This window comes from Osmerus eperlanus, chromosome 27, assembly GCF_963692335.1.
Source record: "Osmerus eperlanus chromosome 27, fOsmEpe2.1, whole genome shotgun sequence".
Lineage (NCBI taxonomy): Eukaryota > Metazoa > Chordata > Actinopteri > Osmeriformes > Osmeridae > Osmerus > Osmerus eperlanus.
The window spans coordinates 2,283,869-2,303,405 of NC_085044.1; the positions used below are offsets into that span (position 1 = coordinate 2,283,869).

The following is a 19,537-nucleotide window of genomic DNA, read 5'->3' on the forward strand; positions in this document are numbered from 1 at the left end:
CTCCAGATTTGTGAGAGATGTTATTGGTTGTATGTGGGACTGATGAACAAGGAGGGATGAAGTTGTCGTTGGTTTTGTCAGGTCAGGTGAGCTAGCGCTTGTGTTTGCCCTCTCTGTAGGATGGCCATGACCTCGTGTGTCTGTTCAGTTCATGCCCACCATCCCCCCCCCCCCCCCCCAACCCTGCTCCCTGTTGCCTGGCTTTCCCAAACCGAAACTCTGCATCATCGATTAGATGATAGGAGAGATGATTGTTTAGGGATGTTTGTGCTGGCCTCTCTTGTCTCATCTCTGTTGCTGTGAATCTCCTGCCTCTGGGTTTGGACTGTAGGCCGCTCATGAAAACTGCTTTCTTTCACCTTCTGAAACACGCATGGACGACAGTACATAGTTTTTAATTCAAAAGGCAGGTTTTTTTTTTATATTTCAGCAAATCACTCAGCCGCTCATTTTGACGCTCTTATCGCACAGTAATATAAGGAAAATCTCATTCAGGCAAGCAGGAAAGTAAAAAATAATCTGTGTTTAACTGTTAATTAATGCAAATTAAATCATTGGATACTTTTTACTAAAAATACATTGGAAATAACGAAATTAAATGCATTATTAAGTGTTTTATGAACATTCAGCATGCGGTCACTAAAAGACAGAGATATAACAGTCATGGAGTTTGACCTCTGACCTTGGGTGACTGACTCACTCTTGTTAGTATTCCACTGCAGATGTGACCATCACTGCAAGGTCACTGGAGAATGTGTGTGGGTATGTGTGTGTGTGGATGTGGGTCGTAAGCTTCTAAAGGGCACAGAAATAAACATGAAACAGGTTTTCACAACCTTCTCAACTATATGAACACCACTTCAGGTAAACTTGCACCCCCTGAACCAGAATGAGTGGCCTCACTCCTGAACCCGTTAACTTCCTGCGGTGAAAAATAAAACAAAACGCCCACACATTTCTGTCTGCCCCTGGATTCTAGCTTCTCGAAACCTTACAGTGATTAAATCCTCTTCACCAAAACAGGACCAGACAGTTGTGGCGACACAGAGTCATGTTTCGTGAGGGCGAGGGGGGTAAGGGCGGGGTGGGCGGGGGGAGACGATGATGTCAGACGTAGCCCGTGACGTCGTAGCCGGCTGCCGGGTTCTGCCTGGGGTTCATCTTGCCGTCCTGGGCGTGTCCGCCTGACCGGGCACTGGAGCTGCCAGTGTGGCTCCTAGCCAGCATCACCTCCTTCACACCCCCGGCCTTCGCCCCCATCTGGAGGGTGGGGTTGCGGTAGGTCTGGGAGCTGGTGCGGGCGTGGGCCGAGGGCCCCATGGCCGTGGTGGGGTAGGGGTACCCTCCCCCGTGCCTCCTCGCCCCCAGGCCGACGTCCCGCTCGTCGCAGAAGGACACGCAGAGCAGCCCGCCGCCCAGCATGGAGAGCAGAGCGGACGCCAGGCCGATGTACAGGCTCTCCCCCAGCTCGAACTTCATGCTGGCGGGCAGGCCGGGCTGGTAGAAGGTCTGCACCACCTCGTGGGTCGTCCACGACACGGGGATGAGCGCCAGGAAGCCCGCGGCGAGGAACAGCACGCCCCCGCACCCCGCCACGCGGGTCTTGGCGCCAGAACCCTCCAGGCACACGGTGCACTGCATCCCCAGGGTCGTCGTGGCGACGGCGAGGACGGAGAGGACCACGGACATGACCATGAGGGCGCGCGACGCCTGCAGGTCGGAGGGCAGCGCCAGCATGGAGTTATAGGTCTCGCACTGGAAGGTTCCGGTGCTCTGGTACACGCACTCCATCCATAGGCCCTTCATGTTTCCCACGGCCGTGACGATGTTGGAGCCGATGTGCGCCGACGTCCGCCAATAGGGCAGCACCGTGGCAACCAGCGTCCCGAGCATGCCCAGTAGACCCAGGAAGAAGCCCATGAGCTCCAGGGCCAAGGACGCCATGATGGAGGTCGGAAGGTCGAGGCGGTTTTTCTTTCACGAAGGTGGCTTGGCTTTTTCTCTCCTTGTTGACGTGAGGGCGTGCGAGCCCAGTTTGTGCGGCTGTGTGGTCCTCTCACTCGCACACACACACCTCTCGCTGGCCCCGTTTGTTCTCCTCGGTCAAACGTTCCGATGTAATCCTCTTTTACGTCTTTGTTTCTCTCTAAATTCTCCAAATTGTATTTTTCTCTCTCTTTAATGTTCCTCCTCTCTCTCTTCTTCCCTCTGATTTACTCTCTCGCTCGCCCTTTCTACCTTTCTCGGCGGGATGTTCCCCTTTCCACGTCCGTCAGTGTGTGTGTGTCCGCTCTCCTGTCTGTCGATCGCCCCAGGTCCTTCACCCCTCCGTGTGTACACAGATAAACCCAGTTTCCCCCCACGAGAGAGTTAAATATTCACTCATCACTCATCTCTCCCCACCCCCAAAAACAACAGACTGTTGGTCTGTTCACCCATGTACAGTCCAGTGCAGTCCCAGGCCCCTGGCCGGGCAGGGGGGGCACAGACGGCCGGTGACACAAGCATGGTCTTTCTGCTGCTGTCCTGTCTGTGTAAACACAACCGATTAGGGGAAGAATGAAAGAACAAAGGAATGATTGAATTAATAAATCACAGAATGGGAACTCCCTTTATAATCCTGCCGAGATTTACTGTAGCATTCCTGCTTACGGAACAGCCGGACTAACTGCCACTTGTGTTCCAGTTTGACTACATACATGAAAGATATTCAAATGAGACATTTTACAAAGGTTAAGTCATTGGTTTTGTGGTTCAAATTTGCAACTTGAGCTTCATAGTAAAGTGTGTGTGTGTGTATACCTACCCAATGATAACTGTGTCTACACATTCTAACTCTATAGACAGCCGTGGTTCTTATGGAGTGATCGGTCACAGAAAGGAAGCAATTAAAGACATGCACTAATCCACACAAGTACACACACACACGTACACACACACACACTCTCTCTCACTGATGATATTGTTGACAGAGAAATATAGACACAGCAAATTCAGGTGTACACAACAACAACAACACACACACACACACTACCTACCTCAACAACTCCCCTGACTCAGATGAGGATCCACATTAATCCCTCAAAACATTTGTCTCTTCTCACGTCAAGTGTGTGTGTGTCCATGTGGAGGTCAGCTAGTTATCCAGGTCTGCTTGCATTCCCAGACCCTGTATCAGATACAACTCCCTCTTCCTAATCGTTTCAAATCTCTGCTCACATGTTGCCAACATCGTAATGAGATTAGGATTTAACCCAGGCTCCTGTCCAGTCATGCAAAAGAGGAGAGGCCAAGGTCCAAACCCAGAAGCTTAGAACCGCACCATAGGGTTCTAGACCACAGGGTTCTAAACCTCAAGGTTCCAGGCCTCAGGGTTCTAGACCTCGGGGTTCTAGACCTCGGGGTTCTAGACCTCAGGGTTCTATACCTCAAGGTTCTAGACCTCAGAGTTCTAGACCTCAGGGTTCCTCAGGATTCCAAACCTCATTGTGTCTGTGGAGGTTAGGCACCTCCAAAACTCTCAGTACTCGAAACAAGCAGTAACCATGTGTGGCCACAAGAGGGCGATCTCCCGTTGAATGTGACGTGTGAGACCAGCATATTATCCATCACTTGATTGTTGTTCAGAGGAGGGTGTCTGGGCTGTGAGGTGTGTCTGTGACCCAGGTCAGCATAACCATAGTAACCGGCTCAGGTCGGCTGCTGTCCAGTGTAGTTGAGTGGACCACAGTCTGACCCCACCGCTACCCTTCCCGACTGACCACCTCTCCTCACACCTCCGGCCTCATTTGTGGAGGTGTTGGAGCATCACCGTGGCTGCCTGACACCTCCACACACACACACACACACACACCTCCACACACACCTCCACAGGCACACTCCAGGAGCCTCTCTCTCCTGGCACCTTGTTGGAGCCAGTTTCACCCTCAGGAGAAACACTCTCCTCACTTTCCAGTACTGACCTCACTGTTCCCACATCAACACCTAGCGTACATACTCCCTGGACACACACAATGACCACACAGCAACACTTTCTGACCTGAACACTCACAGACACACGAGGACCATATAAAATACGTTATCTGACCTGGGGCCTTTTCCATGAAGCAAGTTTACAGAATAAGCCAGGCTTATGTCGACTACTTTCCCTGGCATAAGCCTGGCTTATCCGGCAAACTTGCGTTATGGAACAGGAACCATTCCTGTGAACCACAGATGTGTTGTTTATTATTCACTTATCTGGTTGTTCGTGGTTTGCTGTTTTTGTAGCATGTTCTATTCTGTCACTCCGTTTAGTATGTGGTGTCTCGTGGGTTGATCCAGGGCCAACGTGTGTGTGTGTGTGTGTCCAGGGAGTATGTACGCGAGGTGTTGATGTGGGAACAGTGAGGTCAGTCCTGGAAGGTGAGGAGAGTGTTTCTCCTGAGGGTAAAACTGGCTCCAACAAGGTGCCAGGAGAGAGAGGCTCCTGGAGTGTGCCTGTGGAGGTGTGTGTGTGTGTGTGGAGGTGTCAGGCAACCACGGTGATGCTCCATCACCTCCACAAATGAGGCTGGAGGTGTGAGGAGAGGTGGTCAGTCGGGAGGGGTGGCGGTGGGGTCAGACTGTGGTCCACATAACTACACTGGACAGCAGCCGACCTGAGCCGGTTACTATGGTTATTGATCCCCTGGTTACGGGTCAACTCACTGGTCACCTTGTGACCTGGTGACCACTGCAAAGGCGTTTGCTGTTTTGCCATTTAAACATAACCGTCACCAGACGGGCGGATTATCACGTCTTCAGTTGCTGTGTTTTTAGGCTCGGCTGAGATATGCGGTTGTTTTCACCTTCCAGAATGAAAATATGGACATAGGACTAGAGAGCAGTTTGTCACTGATTACTGGCATTCCAATCTCTGGGGGAGGAGGGGGGGGGCTCTGGCTTGTCTGTCAACAAATGTGAAAGAAACAGTGGGGCACACACACACACACGCAGACACACACACAGACAGACGAGCAGAGTAAACAATCATGCCATTCCTTGTTTTTGTGGGGCTCTACTGCGCAGATCAGACATTTGGATCTGTAGACAGCTTTTGTCTGGGGCCATGTGTACAATTTGTTGGTCGAAAACAGGTCACAGCCATCCAAACAATTCGGAGAAGGAATTACAAAAACGACTGAATAATTTATTTATGCAAACGTTTCCCCTTGACGAAATTGACATTCCAATTCTTAAAACCGACCTGTTCTACATTGTTTGTAACATCAGAAATGTTGGGTACGACATATGTGTCGATTTAGGCTCACAGGCAAGAAATGACCTTCGTTTATGATGAAAGATTTAACATGAATAGTATAGATAACATTCGATGTGTAGCCTATTCCTTATAAGTTATCTGGATATAAGCTGGGCTATTTGAGGTCTTTAAACTCTGCACTCCGCCATGCCACGAGCCCTACTGTGTGCGCGTATAGGTGTCAATTGGCTTCATGCGTCCAAATAATTATCCATTAGATTAAGCCGACAGCGCATTTGTGTGCTCGTAATGGGAACTCCGCATGCGCTCTCCGTTTGTCCCTTTTGCCCCGTTTTGCCGTCTCTACGGGGCATCGTTTGGCGCCGGCCCCAAGGTTTGCTTGTCTAGTCGAGGCGGTCCCGTCCATCAAGACACCATTAGGACCTTATTAGAGGACGCTAGTGAGGATTCTCACACCTGGCTTAACGGGCTCCTTCGGCCGGGACGCGTGCGCTCTATCTGTTTGAATGTTTTTAGACGATCTTATAAAAATTGTATTTGTTGCATGCGCGCTGTCATATGTGCCCATTTTGTGCAAATTAATGTGCAGAGATAGACTTATGTGTTCTACACTGAGTGTTCAAAGCAATTGTGTAGTTTTACATGTCGAATAAATTGTCTAAAGAACTGTCATGTAAAATAAATGTAACCTATTTTATGGGAGAATAAAATAGGAGCCTATTGGCTATAGCCAATCTGCGTCGTTTTGTAGGCTATATGCTGTCTCTAACGAATCCGTTAAAATCTAATTATCTATCTTAATTATCAAGCTCAATGGGTGCTCGTGCCCCCTCCCGGTTTGTTCCCCGTCGTCTTTCTCGCAGATGGTGTCTAACTTTTCTCCTCTGTGTTTTCCCAGCAGCCCGACGGTAAGAGATTTCTCACCCTCACGCTGCGACACACTGTTTATACAACTGGGCAACCCCTCACACCAAATTGGCCTGACCCCCAATCATTTGGCCGGCAGGGACACCCCCTTCCTCGGATCGTTTGGCAGCGAGACCCCCCCCTCCGCCCCCTCCGGTGCCGGAGGCCTTTATAAGCCCCGGGTATTGTCATCTCCCGGACACTCTTCTTCTACGCACCCGCACAACCAGTCTACTGGCAGCTCTACGAGTCAACGAATCTTAACTCGGATTCTCCACTGCCGCATTTACCGCAAAGGGAAAACATTATTTTAGGTTCATTCAAGATCCTGCCGGAGGGTTTTTGACAGGAATACGGCAACCGACATGAGTTCTGCCTGCGTTATTGTTAAACAGACGCCCTTCGTTGTGGCTCCTCTCGCGCGCCCTTTGATGATGGACACCACGCCAACAAACGACAGGTAAGCAATGCTCCCCACCGATGAATAACATGTTCGGCTTTTATTTTGATAAAGCCTTGAAAATGCGCATAGGTCTAACCGTTTCGACCGCAAAACGGTTGACAACCGCTCAAACCTGACCTAGGCTATTGCATAACCAGCGTTGACTGTATTTATCACAACTTCACCTGTATGCGTCACACATATAGAGGCGTTGCTATCTTGCGTATATGTTTTGGTGTCTAAATGAAGGATCCCTTTTCGTTGTTATAGGCTACGTGCTGTGTCGTGCAATCGGGCGAGATCCCATTGTCAATGCGCATCTTTCATATAAGCATCATGTTCGTATGATTTTGATTGACACTAATCACCGTGCTCGTGCCTCTCTTATAGTTACGCCTCTCTGTGGAGACCCTGGCTCGTGAGCAGTAAGGAAGCGCATCGCGGGAGCCGGAGAAGCGGTCAGTCATGTGTAAGTTGAATTGAAGTTTTTTTGTATTTCGTCTTTCATATCAGCATGGACCACAACACACAATTTACACAATAGCCATCTACGGGACACATCAACCTGTAGACTAATTACATTTGATATTGGTGAAGAACAGCCTACATTTACATTTTAGAGACACTAGTCAGCGGTAAAACAAAGTCATGTGTGTGTGAGTCAGGAGAGCTTTAGCTGCAGGATGGGGAACAGAAGGAGAGAGGGTCAAGCTGTGTTTTTGTCACTCTGCCACACTGCAGACAAACTCGCACCGTTCCCCTCCGACTCCCTGACACATGGCCAGATGGCTCCTCTGAGCCTCTCAGCAGAACGCACACACCCACACACTCACACCTCTGCACACACACACTCACACACACACACTGGAGGTGATAGAGAAGGAGCCCTCCAGACACCAGCCTCTCTCCCCAGAGAGATGCAGAACTGGACACCTTCCCGGCTGTGAGAGACAGGCTGGGCCGGGTTCCCACAGTGTCTCACACGCTCTCACCTCACCCTCCCCTCACCCAGCCAACCTCTCACCCTGCCCTCACCCAGCCAGGTACCCAGCCAGATTCACACCCTCCCTTCACCCAGGCAGGGACCCAGCCAGGCTCAAACCCTGCCCTGGCTGTCCCTGCCACTGGGGACCTCTGGTCTAGCAAGTCGGGCGTATTTGTTTTGGCTGCCAGTGTAAGACGGGGCAACAGGGGATCGTCCACGGGGCACGAATGATGTGGCTTTGTGTTTGTTAGGCAGCGTAGCCTCTTGTCTTTCTCGGAATATCTCTCTCATTGTCTTTGAATGCCTTGCGGTGTATATTAACATTAACCCTCCTCCTCTTCTCTCTCTTTCTCCCCCCAGCCCTACTCCAGGCCCTCTGCAGCCCCTGCTCACGTCTCCACCGAGGGGAAACCCCAGACCTTTCAGCATCCTGTCCGCCTGTTCTGGCCCAAATCCAAATCGTTTGACTACCTGTACAGTGACGGGGAGACCCTGCTCAAGAACTTCCCCGTCCAAGCCACCATCAGCTTCTACGAAGAGTCTGACAGCGAGGACGAGGAGGACGAGGAGGAGGAGGAAGAAGAGGAGGACTGGGAGGAGGAAGGCTGCAGCGAGGGCGAGGCGTGTCTCAAGCCTCGGTCCTTCTACACCAGCTGTAACTGAACTCTAAGATTCCTCTCAGTCTGCTCACGATCTGTCCAACACCACTCCTCCCCTGTGTTGAGGACTGCTGCGTCTGAATGGGATTATATAGATTGAATCTGTTGTAAGGAACACAAAGTCCCATATTGGGATGGGTTACCGTGGAAACAAACAAGTCTCAGGGTCTAGGATTTGCTTATGTACATAGAATACGTTTCGCGTCATTTACTTTTCTAATTTATAATGTTCAATTGTATATAAGCACATATATTTATATTGACTATTTTTGTATACGTTTTTGGGATATTTCCCAAACACTGTCTAAACTTTTTCACGGTTTTAATGAAATAAACTCTATTTTGGGAAAGCAGCAATGTTTATTATTCTTTTTTTTTTGTTCGTTCTCTCTATCTCCTTGGCGATAGTGAGAGGTGATCAGAGGGTTTAAGATGGAGTCTATCAGTAAGTGGAAGTCTTTATTGTTGTGGAGAGATTACACTCCCCTCTCTCTCTCCTATCTCCAGCTCAACAGCCTTTGATGTCTATCTGCTCGCCCTCCTGGGCCGGAGAGAGAGGGGAGGCCTGGTCACTCTCTCCCTGGCAACCCGTCGAAAATAAAGAGCGAAGCTGGGAAGAGATTTGGGGTGGATTTATAAAAAAGATTAAGACTTAAAAAATACAAAAAAAAGTGAATTGGACATTTAACCCTTGTGTTATCTTCGGGTCATTCTGACCCATCAGTCATTGTGACCCACCGTCGTATTGCGACAAATTTACCTCATACAAAAACAAAGTGAAGCATTTTCTTTTAACTGTCGGGCTGTCTCAGACCCCCCACATTGGAATGGTTAAAAGAAAATTATTTGTATTTGTTTTTGTATTGGGTAAAATTGGGTAAACACAACGATGGTTCGTTATGAACCTTTGGGTCATGTGACCCGAAGGCAGCACGAGGGTTAACAGTGCTCAACGTGAGGCAAGCTTATGTTTTGGGAGGGCTATGTAGACTTGTTTGCCCTCCTACAATGATCCCTGGTTCAGAGGCCTCTAAGGGAGCTCTCAGGGGTCAGAGGTGCTGGAGATCTCTGCAGTTTTACCACTAGGCCTGATCCCTTAATGCAAAACACACAGCAACATCCCCTGCCTAGCACGCCCTTCTCTCTCTCACACACACACACATTATCTCTCACACACACACGGTAACACACTCCCACGCATTATCTCTCTCTCTCACACACACACGGTAACACACACACACACACACACGGCAATGCACACACAGTAACACACTTTTTCTCTCACACACACACACACACACACCCTTGACACACAAGTGCTTGCATATGCACACTCACATGCAGGCGGTTACTTCAGTATGTATGCATGCACACACTCGTGCATTTTAATTTTCTTTCTCTCTGTTCTTCTCCAACCTCTTCCAGCTGTTAAAGTCGATGACTTATTTAGATTGTTCATGTAAAAAAAAATATCCATATAAGAAATGTGCTGTATATTTAATTTATATTGTTTGCATTAACAAGAATTAATTGAACGTTCTTAAAGGTACAGATTTAGTGTGGATTATAGAACCAGGATATTGATATCAACCTTAATCCATCAAATAAAACCAGTACACGGGAACTGCTACTTTGAATGCTGGGATATGAAGTCTTCCTGTCTAAGGTGTGGCTACTAGGCTCCTGACATAATAACAGTTGATATTACTTCACTCAGGACGGTAGATAAAACGATTATATGCACATGTTCTTTCAAATAATTACCAAGATATTCTCTGATACACGCTAGTTGTTATTCCATTAAACTAATTTGATAAATCTGGATTGTGTGTCTGTCGAACAACTTCAACATCCACGAATCTCCGTCTTGAAGGACGTGGGTTTAGGAGGCGACGGAACCGTTTTGAGGGCTTTGATTGGATAATTGTGGAGATTCCGCCTCTTCTATTGGCTTACCGGTGTCTCGGTCACCGTCTGAAAACTGACTCTCGTGGGTGCTCCCTTGTTAGAAGCAGGAATGGGATGGAAAATCCTTTTTTTATAACGGTGTCGTGGAAGGCAGGGTTTATTTTTGTATACCTGAATGATAAAGAAACACGTGTGTGGATTATAGGTGAAATCTGTCTGAAAAGGGAACCTACTTTATATGACGAAATGAATGGATGCATCAAATGTTAAGGTACTGAGCTTTAAGAGTGACGGACACTGCACTCTCGTCTTATCTAAGATATGACTGAACTCAACACGAATCTTTGTCAATATTTCATTTTTAGTTGGCCAGCAAAAGCTGTCCACATCTGCGAGACATTGAGAACTAAGTCCGTTTGTTTGTTTGCTCTCGTGCGTTCTTATTTTCTTAACCGTTGTCAGCAGTGTAAACAGACTTTCGAATGATTAAGTTATCCTAATTTAACAGGTTATATTTGAGGGGTGGACTGTGTGCTTGTTGGCGTGTGGTTGTATGTGGGGCGGTTCTGAGTCTGTGAGAGATGGAGATAAGATGTAATTCCGAGTATTCGTAGCGTCGTACAAATAACCGGTCTTGTTACTCGCGATGCTGGGTGCCGCTTGATGTAAGTGGGTTATTTACTGCTGCCTACTCCGTGTCACGTATCGAGAAACCGAGCGCTCCATCTTTTCCCGTGACAGGGACATTTTAATACGACTTTCAACCACGCGTGGCTTAAATGTAACATTTTGTCTAGATGGGGAGTGTTTACGGTGATTCTCGTGCAACACCCCCTTTACCCATCCCTGTTGCTATGGGAACACCTCCACCCCCGGCTACACTACATTATATTTATAGATGATGGAATATATTTACTAAGGTATATGGTGATGCCTGTGTCCATTTATGAAGGCATACATACATTTTTGCATACATACTTGAAAGCCATGCCATCCATTATTGAAACAGAAAGACACTCCAGACCCATTTTACAGACCATATCCTGCTTGGATCAAAAGCAAAAAGATTACTTGATGGCCATGAATTGATGACTACCTATAACAACAAACGACAAAATTATCATTGTAACCATATATTGTTTTTATATTATATTTATATATCGTATACTATTAGGATATATTGGACTTTGGGAAAGCATTGACTTGTAAAATCTAAAACGTGTATTTTCACAGAGAAAATGTTTGTCTTGTTCTGCCTGTCTGCTTTGTAATTGTATTGTGCTTCACTTCCAGGTCAGCTACGGGGATCTCTGCCTGAGTAACAGGGTGGCAGCATGGCTGGAGGTGAGGCAGGCACACACTATATGTTTCAAACACCGCTGTCTGCCTGTCACTTCCTGTTCCTGCTCTCAGTGCCGATGACATTGCGTGTGTGTGCATGTGTGTGTGTGTCCAGCGTTCCTAGAGGGAAAGGATGCGCACTCCTTGCTCAAACGCTTCCCTCGGGCCAACGGCTTCATGGAGGAGTTCCGCCAGGGGAACATCGAGAGGGAGTGCGTGGAGGAGAGCTGCAGCTTCGAGGAGGCCAACGAGGTGTTTGAAAACAAAGAACGCACGGTAGCCTAACTTCCCACAGCGATCCCTCCCACAACCTAGTTACTGTTGTCACTGTTGTTCCACTGGTCAGTATAATAGAGGGTGTTGTGCCTTGTAGTGTTGTTGACTGACCGACTCGGGTCATGGTGTGTCGTGTTGTGTCCTGGTGAACGGGGATTTAACCCTCCTGATTTTAGGGTTTTAAGGTTCATGTTATTCATATGTTTCCCCTCCCCTCCCTCCCCTCCTATCCTATCCTCTCTTCCCTCCCCTCCTCTCCTCTCCTCTTTCCCCCTCCCTCCCTCTCCTCCCCCCCCCCCCCCCTCCTCCCCTCCTCAGATGGAGTTCTGGAAGACCCGCAGCATCTACACGGTGAGCAGCAACACAGAGGGTCGTTCGGAGCGCAGCGACACCGTCTACATGGTGGCCCCCCTCCTGGGGGTAGCCCTCCTCATCATCATCGCCCTCTTCCTCATCTGGAGGTGCCAGCTGCAGAAGGCCACGCGCCGGCGCCCCGCCTACACCCAGAACCGCTACCTGGCCAATCGCAACGCCCGCGGCCTCCCCCGCATCCTGGTCCACAGGGACGCCCCCCCTCAGCCGGAGGGTGCCTACCCGGAGGTACCGCCTCGCCCCACAGTGGTGGTGAGCGGCGTGGAGAGAGGAGGGGGGTCGTTGGTGTGCGCCGCCCCCGACCCCCGTCCTCCCCAGCAGAACAGCAGGTCCCTGTACGTCCAGGAGCCGTCCGCGTCGGTGGCCTCGCGCCTTTCGGGCGCCACGCCTCCCCCGTCCTACGAGGAGGTGACGGGCCACCTGGAGAGCAGCAGCGACGAGGTCACAGCGCCCTACAGCGACCCACCGCCCAAGTACGAGGAGATCGTCACGGAGAAGTGAGGTTCAAGGGAGGCGACCCCCCCCCCCCCTCCCCCCTGCCTCTCCCACTGCCTCTACCCCTGCCTCTGCTCCAAGCGTATGTCTGACCTCTGGGGAACTGTGGCCCTGTGGGTTTAAAAGCATTTCGCTGACTGTCGGCCGGCTGTACGATCTGTGCTTCACATGGGCCATCTCCCACGTGTGTGTGTGTGTGGTGATGATGCATCAGTGTGTCGTCTCCTCTGAATGTGGCGTTCAGGGCCGTGCCACTGGGTAACCTGTATACATGTAGAAACCAGATGGATATCTGGGCCGCTAGTCTTCACCAGCTGAAAACACGACCCCCGGAGCTGCCGCTGCCTGCCGCAGGCCCCTGCGCACCTCCTCCCCACCTCTGTCAGTGCCAGACACGGCCTTATCACGACCAGAGAAGGAACGGAAAAAAGAAGGATGAGAGGATGAGAAGATAAGAGATCCAATCAGAGACTTGGGTCCGGGCTAGCGTCGGGATGAAACGGGATGACAAATAACGGGTCGTTTCTCATAGTGTGGACATTGGCTCGTTGTCGGGACTACTTTGTCATGCGGGGGAATATCTCACAGATGACGAGCTGAGATGTGTCTCTCCTACGCAGAGGAATCAAGATAGGCTTCGACTGCAGACTTGTGTCTACTGCAGCCTGGCATCCCCCTGGAACAGGAGATCTAATCTCGCCTGTTAAATATGAGATAAGGGAACTCAACCTCCCTTTGATCAAACGATGGATAGGTTTTGGTTTATTTTTTCTTGTGTGCCAAAGGTAGAAATGGAATGATGTAGTAATGCATATTACTGGCCAGATGTAATCCCCTTAAGAATATGCCAGTGAGACACACACACATACATACACACCCAAACACAAAGCAACACTACTGAAACACACACACACACACACTGAGCACTAAGCACAACCAAAAGCTAATCATACAGTCCAGTCAAGTAATGTGTACAGCACTAGCTTCCGATTACTGTTTACAATTTCTTACTTTTGTTAAAAAAACGCAACAATTTACAGTCGCACAGTACAGTGTTTCCTGGCTGTTGACCTCACTGCATGTGATCAGCTCTGGCTTAACCCTTGTGTTATCTTCAGGTCATTCTGACCCATCAGTCATTGTGACCCACCGTCGTATTGCGACAAATTTACCACATACAAAAACAAAGTGAAGCATTTTCTTTTAACCGTTGGGCTGTCTCAGACCCCCCACATTGCAAAGGTTAAAATAAAATTATTTTTATTTGTTTTTGTATTGGGTAAAATTGGGTAAACACAACAATGGTTCGTTATGAACCTTTGGGTCATGTGACCTGAAGGCAGCACAAGGGTTAATGTGATAAATGATGGCTAAGTTGCTTCATCTCTGCACCTCTTCTCTTCTGCTGGTCACCGCCTTTTGCCTTTACACTGCTTCTTTCCTTGCAAACTGAAGTTCAGCTACCTGGTCATCCACCATGACTCAGAATACAGGAAGTAGAATTAATCTGCTGAGGTCGGCCTCAACCCTAGCACCAGTCTAGCACACTGCCAGTGACGAAGACATCAGTGGACAGCTACAGAAATGCCTGCTGTATAGGACAGAATCACCCGGGATATACAGAATGTGTTTGGGGTTTTTTTTTCCGTTGTGTTCGAGAGACGCAGAGGAAGCGAGGGAAAGGAAGTGACCTTCGAGGGAGAGGAAGTGACCTCGGGTGGAGGGGTGGGCGGAGTCATCCCGGGGAGGAATGCTGGCGGTCTGCCCCTCGTCTCTGGCAGTTCCTCCTGCTGATGCTGCAGTCTGCCTGTCATGACACCAACGCCCCCCCCTCCCCCAGGGGTCACCTGACCCCCCCCCCCTCCCCTCCTGTAACCCTCGACACCCCAGTGTTGGCCTCTGATCGATCCTGTCCCGGAGCTTTCTTCCAGCCTGTCAAAGTGATGACAGAGTGCCCTGGCTAGTTAAACAGAATCGGGTTAGGTTCTCCTCTATCCTCTCCCCTTCTCCTCCTCTCCTATGTCCTCACTCTGCCCTCCTCTTCTCTTTCCCTCCCCTTCTCCTCCCCTCTCCTCTCCCTTATCTCTCCTCGTGACACCTGACACCAGGGCCAGCTGTGTGTCGGCAGAAGGAGATGTCAGGAAGATGATAATCTTGCAAAGTGTCACTGACAGAAGCCTGTTTGCTGCAACGTTGTTTAGTTGGGAGAGAGCTTCTTGTACTTTTCGTATGCAAGTGGGTTTACTGATTCAGTGTGAGTGTGTGTGTGTGTGTGTATAAATGATGATTATATACATGTGTGAAGACAATTGCTCGTTCGTTTTTATTACGGAACGCGCTCGAAGTTTGTGAATTCTCGCTAGGCTGAAATGTGCCAAAGCAGCCAATATAAAGATGTCTGTAGTCTTCCTCTGGTAAGCCAAAATCATACACATCCCTTCTGGAAAAGCATATTCAGTCATTTGTTTTCATTCACTGCATTATGTCCTACTTAATCTATAAGCTTTTGTGTGTTGTTGAAATACACTTCATGGTGGGTTTCTAGCCAGTGTTTGAGTTGTGTGCTTGGTCATCGATCTCTTATGTTTGATGTTGGTCGTTCTCATTCAGGAGTATCGATCCAATGGCATAATCTGATGTTTCTCTGATTCATATTCATGTATTTTGTGACAAGATCAAAAGGATGTGTGTGTGTTTATGTATCTGATATACTCTGTATATCAGAGTAGCTGTATCCAGTGCACCTCAAATCCAAATATTCACTTCAATTTCCCTCAAAATGAGTTGGTAATTTGCTCATATACCAGTATGTCTATAAAGTAATGTATGTACTGTCTATGTATACATAGACAGTATATATAAGCTATATATATGGATACATGGATGCCATTTGTCAATGACACAGCACTATATGCATAGGCGGGAATCCCAGGGGGGGACAGGGGGGACACGACCCCCCCATCCTGAGAAGAATAGGATTTGTCCCCCCCAATAAATCACTGTAAACATAAGGACATTTTAATAATATACATTTAACATAATACAATGTTACAGCAGTAATTTTGGTGTCCCCCTCAGGAATTGCTCTCTAGAAAATGTCATATAATTGTCCCCCCCCAAAAAAATTGATAGCAGATTTTCGCCACTGACTATACGAAGTGTAGAAGTAACTCTTCTGTCAGCACCAGGAATGAAAGGTCACGTGTTTCCTATCCAGCTCAAACCAGAGGGCCCAGAGCTCAAACAGCAGAGACGCTGACACAAGCTGTCGAAACCCAGTTGCTCCTGAATGGAACATGCCGTTAGCCATCTTACTGCCAGCGATTAAACGACCTATAGCAAATGTCAGAAACATATAGTGTTGTATTCATTCACGAGAGATTTTTAAAAAAATCCAAAGTGACATCCAGTGTGGGGCTGAATCCTGAAACCCCCTTGATCTACAGTGAAACGTTACACCGCTGTGCGGCAGTCTTCCTGCTGCCTGTTTTCTTTTACATCTCTGTATGTGAGGCTGTGCTTGGACATTGAGATTTTACCAAATAGACAGGAGGGGAAAGAACACAAGCTTGTTTCCCTTTGTAACCACGGTTACATTAATCAGTGACTTACCACACAGCGGAGATAGTGGTGTTGGTGTCTTGTCTGAATTATATATCTTCTCTTGATGTCCTGTATGTTTTACTTCAACGTGTTCTAAAACTAAAAGAGCTTCCAGCTTCAAGGGGTTAGACCGTGAGAGAGCGTGCTAGCTCCGTTTTAACGGTTGTATCCCTAAACTGTGCCCATCAAGTAGGCTATGCAAAATAAACAGAACCTTTTTTTTTTTTTTTTACTTTTTTTTCCAACTATAGTCTATAGGCTGTGTAAACACTAGCTCCCAAAATTCCCACAAGTCATACAAACCCACGTCCCTAGACATCGAATCCCTACATTTTTCTCTTGCCTCGGGACCACATACGCTGTAGTCATCTTTCTGGTGCATTGTGTTCATTTTCCATTCAGTAGAGAGCGTCGGTTTGGTTTGAACACTGGTGGGAACAAACGTTTTTGATCACCCTATTTGCTACTGCTACCCCTGCCACTAGGCTAATTATTGGTGACATATGCCTATCATTGAGTGTATTTTCGACTGCTTCTTAACCGAATTGCGTTTTGTGGTGTTTTGCTGGATTCCATTCATTGACATGACATATGTTTTTTTTCTCTCCCACAATTCGTTTCCCATTTTTCCTAATGTCTGTCTGTGAGGTTGTGTATGTAGGTCAGTTGGAGATGATGGGATGGCATGGGAATCATCCCAAGAGACCGACAGGAGATGTGATAAAGTAGGATGCGGTTAACCCAATTTTAGAAGCAGGCCTAGAGTAGGCTATGAGCGCATCTACACTGATGTTACACCGTCCACATGGCCTGTAGAGGTATATTTAAAAATGTATCATTTGCAGTGTTCTAAATGGGCAATTTTACACCGAGGCAAGCTATTAATCGCTTTTGTTTTAGGAGAGTCTGACTGACTGAATCTCTCCCTTTTATTACAATGGATTACATCCCGTCTCCAGTCACTTCATCGTCACCATACTGTACTAAGTGCCAAATTTCTCTATCTTGTTTGTAAGCACTGACTATGATTACTTTGTGAATATATTAAAGAGCGTTTATCCATATCGGCTGTGGTTGTGACTGTTTTGTTTAAAATGGATACACTGATTTTTTGGGTTGAATGATCAACAAAAAATAGTTGAATGATCTTGACAGCTGTCAAATATTCGTGACCACAGCCAGCTTTCAATTTGTGCATTGAGTGACGCTTTACGTGCGACTGAATTGGTGGTGCTGCACTGTAGTAGCTAGCTAGCGTTGCTAGCGGCAGGTCGAGTCGCTGAAAGTTTTGGAGAAGGTGAGTAAGGGGCAACTAGCCGGCTAATATAAACTTTCTAAAGTTATGATACTCTTGTATACAAGTTATGCTATCTATAGCATGTCATTTTCTTTCTTGGCCAACGTTACACTTACCATGGTACATTTCTGACTTTTCTTGTTAGCTTTCTAGCCGAAGTAGGCTACACTCAGCTAGTGTACCATTCTGTGAAGTTTGCTTTAGCCCCGAGCACAGTAGCGGCTAGGTGGCACTGTTGCTGTAACGGCTACTGCACTTGTTTTGGTCAAGTTCTGGGCAACTCCAGGTTTCACCTTATCTTAATCGTCTATTTACCGGCACAATAGTAGCCAGCTAGGTAGCTAAGTTTATAGGTAATGAACAAACAAAACACTTAGGTCATTTGACCCTGCTTGGTTGTCCTGTAGGTTATATTTAAAGAGATCCTGATCATAAAATGACTATTCATTTTAACTATTGCTAGCTAGTTAGCCACATAACTTGCTAGTGTGAACCAGTTTCGTTACTTGTTGCTAAATAAGTGTCAATGGTGAGTTCTCAAGCTATTTAAATTGGCAGCTAGCCAGTTAGGTTACACACGGCAATTGTATTTTCATCCCCAAACCCATGAATCTAGTTTTTGAGCCAGCTGTTCAAATATCGTGTAATCTCATTTAGTCTCTGACATCTGTATTCAGCAGGTGCATCCTCACCCCTTGGATTACAAAGGGATTCTAATCCACACCGCAGGAAAATCCAGCAGTAATTTGCCCAATCCCTTCGCCTAATCATTGGTTAGCCAACCACCCTCAACAAGTATAGTTTTGGCCACCACACAGTCGGTCAAGGCTATAGTCTTAGGCATAAGACTGTCAGTGACAAGATATAGGCTACAACAATCCGTTTTTATTTTACCAACCGGTTAAGCAGGAAGCAGATTGACACCGCATGTTTTCTCCAACCTTCGTTTATGGTCGTTTTTAACTTTTAACGAGGTCAAATCCGCTTCTCTCATTATGTATTACCACGGTAGACAGCATCATACCGGAATGACGTCCACCGCCTTTATGGGCGACATGCCCGCGGGGGTCCGAGGCCGCGACCCGGTTTTCACGGAAGCCATCAACCAGAAAATGAGAGTCCCGGACCGGTTAAGAGTTGGACCGGAGCAGCGGGGCGGGGCGGAGGAGGACAGGGGGAGGCAGAGGACAGAAGAACCTCCCCCGGCCTACAGCATGCACATCCCGGACCGTCTGGCACTCACAGGTGGGTCTGGGGCTGGAGGTCAGGCTAGCTAGCTAGCTAGCTAGCTTGTTGTCTTAAGACATCATTTCTATTGCTTACTGTGGCTCTCAGTAAGTGTGCTGTCAAAGCCTAGCTGGAAAAGAGCATGTTGTACTAGCAGGTAGAGAGAGCTGTTCCTGTGGACTAGCTACCTGAGTCAACTGCCGCTCAGAGCTCTGTTTAAAGCTGGGGTTGCTGAGTCCTCTTTTATCCTGGTTAAATATAGGCTACTTGATCCTTCTCTCTCTCTCTCTCTCTCTCTCTCTCTCTCTCTCTCTCTCTCTCACTCACTCACTCACTCACTCACTCACTCACTCACTCACTCACTCACTCACTCACTCACTCACTCACTCACTCACTCACTCACTCACTCACTCACTCACACACACAAGAACAGACACACACACACACTCATTCCTTCTTCCTCCACCGTATCTCAGATCTTACCAACTGTTTCAGTTACACCAAATGTGGATTAAATGTTACTGGATACCTGTTTGTACCTTATCTTCATTTATTCATGAATTAATTCGTTGTTTTCTTCAGATGCTCCAGATATGAGCCCTCGGCCCCTGTTCACCTCCTCCAAGCCAGGCTCCAGCGCCCAGGCAGGGCCGGCCTGGGAAAGCCAGTACTTAGCCTGGGAGAGAGAGTCCTTTCACAGGGATCCAGGCCAGGTATACTGCACCATGTAGGGGTTATGATCTCACATACAGAAAGGTAGTAGGCAGTTGGTTCGAGGCCCTCA

At 48.0% G+C, this 19,537-nt stretch overlaps 4 protein-coding genes and 1 long non-coding RNA gene across 9 annotated transcripts in view; 4 read left to right on the forward strand and 1 right to left on the reverse strand.

Annotated features, from left to right (window-relative positions):
* Window positions 1–379: 379 nt before the first annotated feature.
* cldn2 (claudin 2) lies at window positions 380–3,179 on the reverse strand. The gene is made up of 2 exons (XM_062453617.1): window positions 3,039–3,179; window positions 380–2,530 (listed from the first exon to the last, which is right to left on the reverse strand). The coding sequence occupies exon 2, from the start codon at window positions 1,942–1,944 to the stop codon at window positions 1,108–1,110; it is 837 nt and encodes a 278-aa protein (XP_062309601.1). The 5' UTR covers window positions 1,945–2,530; window positions 3,039–3,179; the 3' UTR covers window positions 380–1,107.
* Window positions 3,180–6,331: 3,152 nt separating this feature from the next.
* Window positions 6,332–8,587, forward strand: ripply1 (ripply transcriptional repressor 1). Its single transcript, XM_062453595.1, has 3 exons — window positions 6,332–6,608; window positions 6,981–7,059; window positions 7,936–8,587. The coding sequence occupies exons 1-3, from the start codon at window positions 6,514–6,516 to the stop codon at window positions 8,236–8,238; spliced, it is 477 nt and encodes a 158-aa protein (XP_062309579.1). The 5' UTR covers window positions 6,332–6,513; the 3' UTR covers window positions 8,239–8,587.
* Window positions 8,588–10,211: 1,624 nt separating this feature from the next.
* LOC134013602 (transmembrane gamma-carboxyglutamic acid protein 3) lies at window positions 10,212–13,521 on the forward strand. Its single transcript, XM_062453140.1, has 4 exons — window positions 10,212–10,413; window positions 11,436–11,486; window positions 11,599–11,759; window positions 12,078–13,521. The coding sequence occupies exons 2-4, from the start codon at window positions 11,477–11,479 to the stop codon at window positions 12,630–12,632; spliced, it is 726 nt and encodes a 241-aa protein (XP_062309124.1). The 5' UTR covers window positions 10,212–10,413; window positions 11,436–11,476; the 3' UTR covers window positions 12,633–13,521.
* Window positions 13,522–14,488: 967 nt separating this feature from the next.
* On the forward strand, window positions 14,489–17,288 carry LOC134013604 (uncharacterized). The gene is made up of 2 exons (XR_009928969.1): window positions 14,489–16,993; window positions 17,046–17,288. It is a non-coding gene; the product is annotated as an uncharacterized LOC134013604 (long non-coding RNA).
* Window positions 17,289–18,232: 944 nt separating this feature from the next.
* LOC134013967 (mitochondrial fission factor) overlaps window positions 18,233–19,537 on the forward strand; it is a 3,670-nt gene continuing 2,365 nt past the window's right edge. For 2 of the 5 annotated variants that reach the window (XM_062453755.1, XM_062453756.1), the window contains exons 1-2: window positions 18,329–18,771; window positions 19,336–19,466. In XM_062453755.1, the coding sequence (XP_062309739.1) occupies window positions 18,522–18,771; window positions 19,336–19,466 (381 nt within the window). In that variant the 5' untranslated portion in view covers window positions 18,329–18,521. Of the gene's footprint in view, window positions 18,300–18,328; window positions 18,772–19,335; window positions 19,467–19,537 lie in introns of those variants that run through there. The other 3 variants (XM_062453757.1, XM_062453758.1, XM_062453759.1) reach the window with 3 other exon arrangements.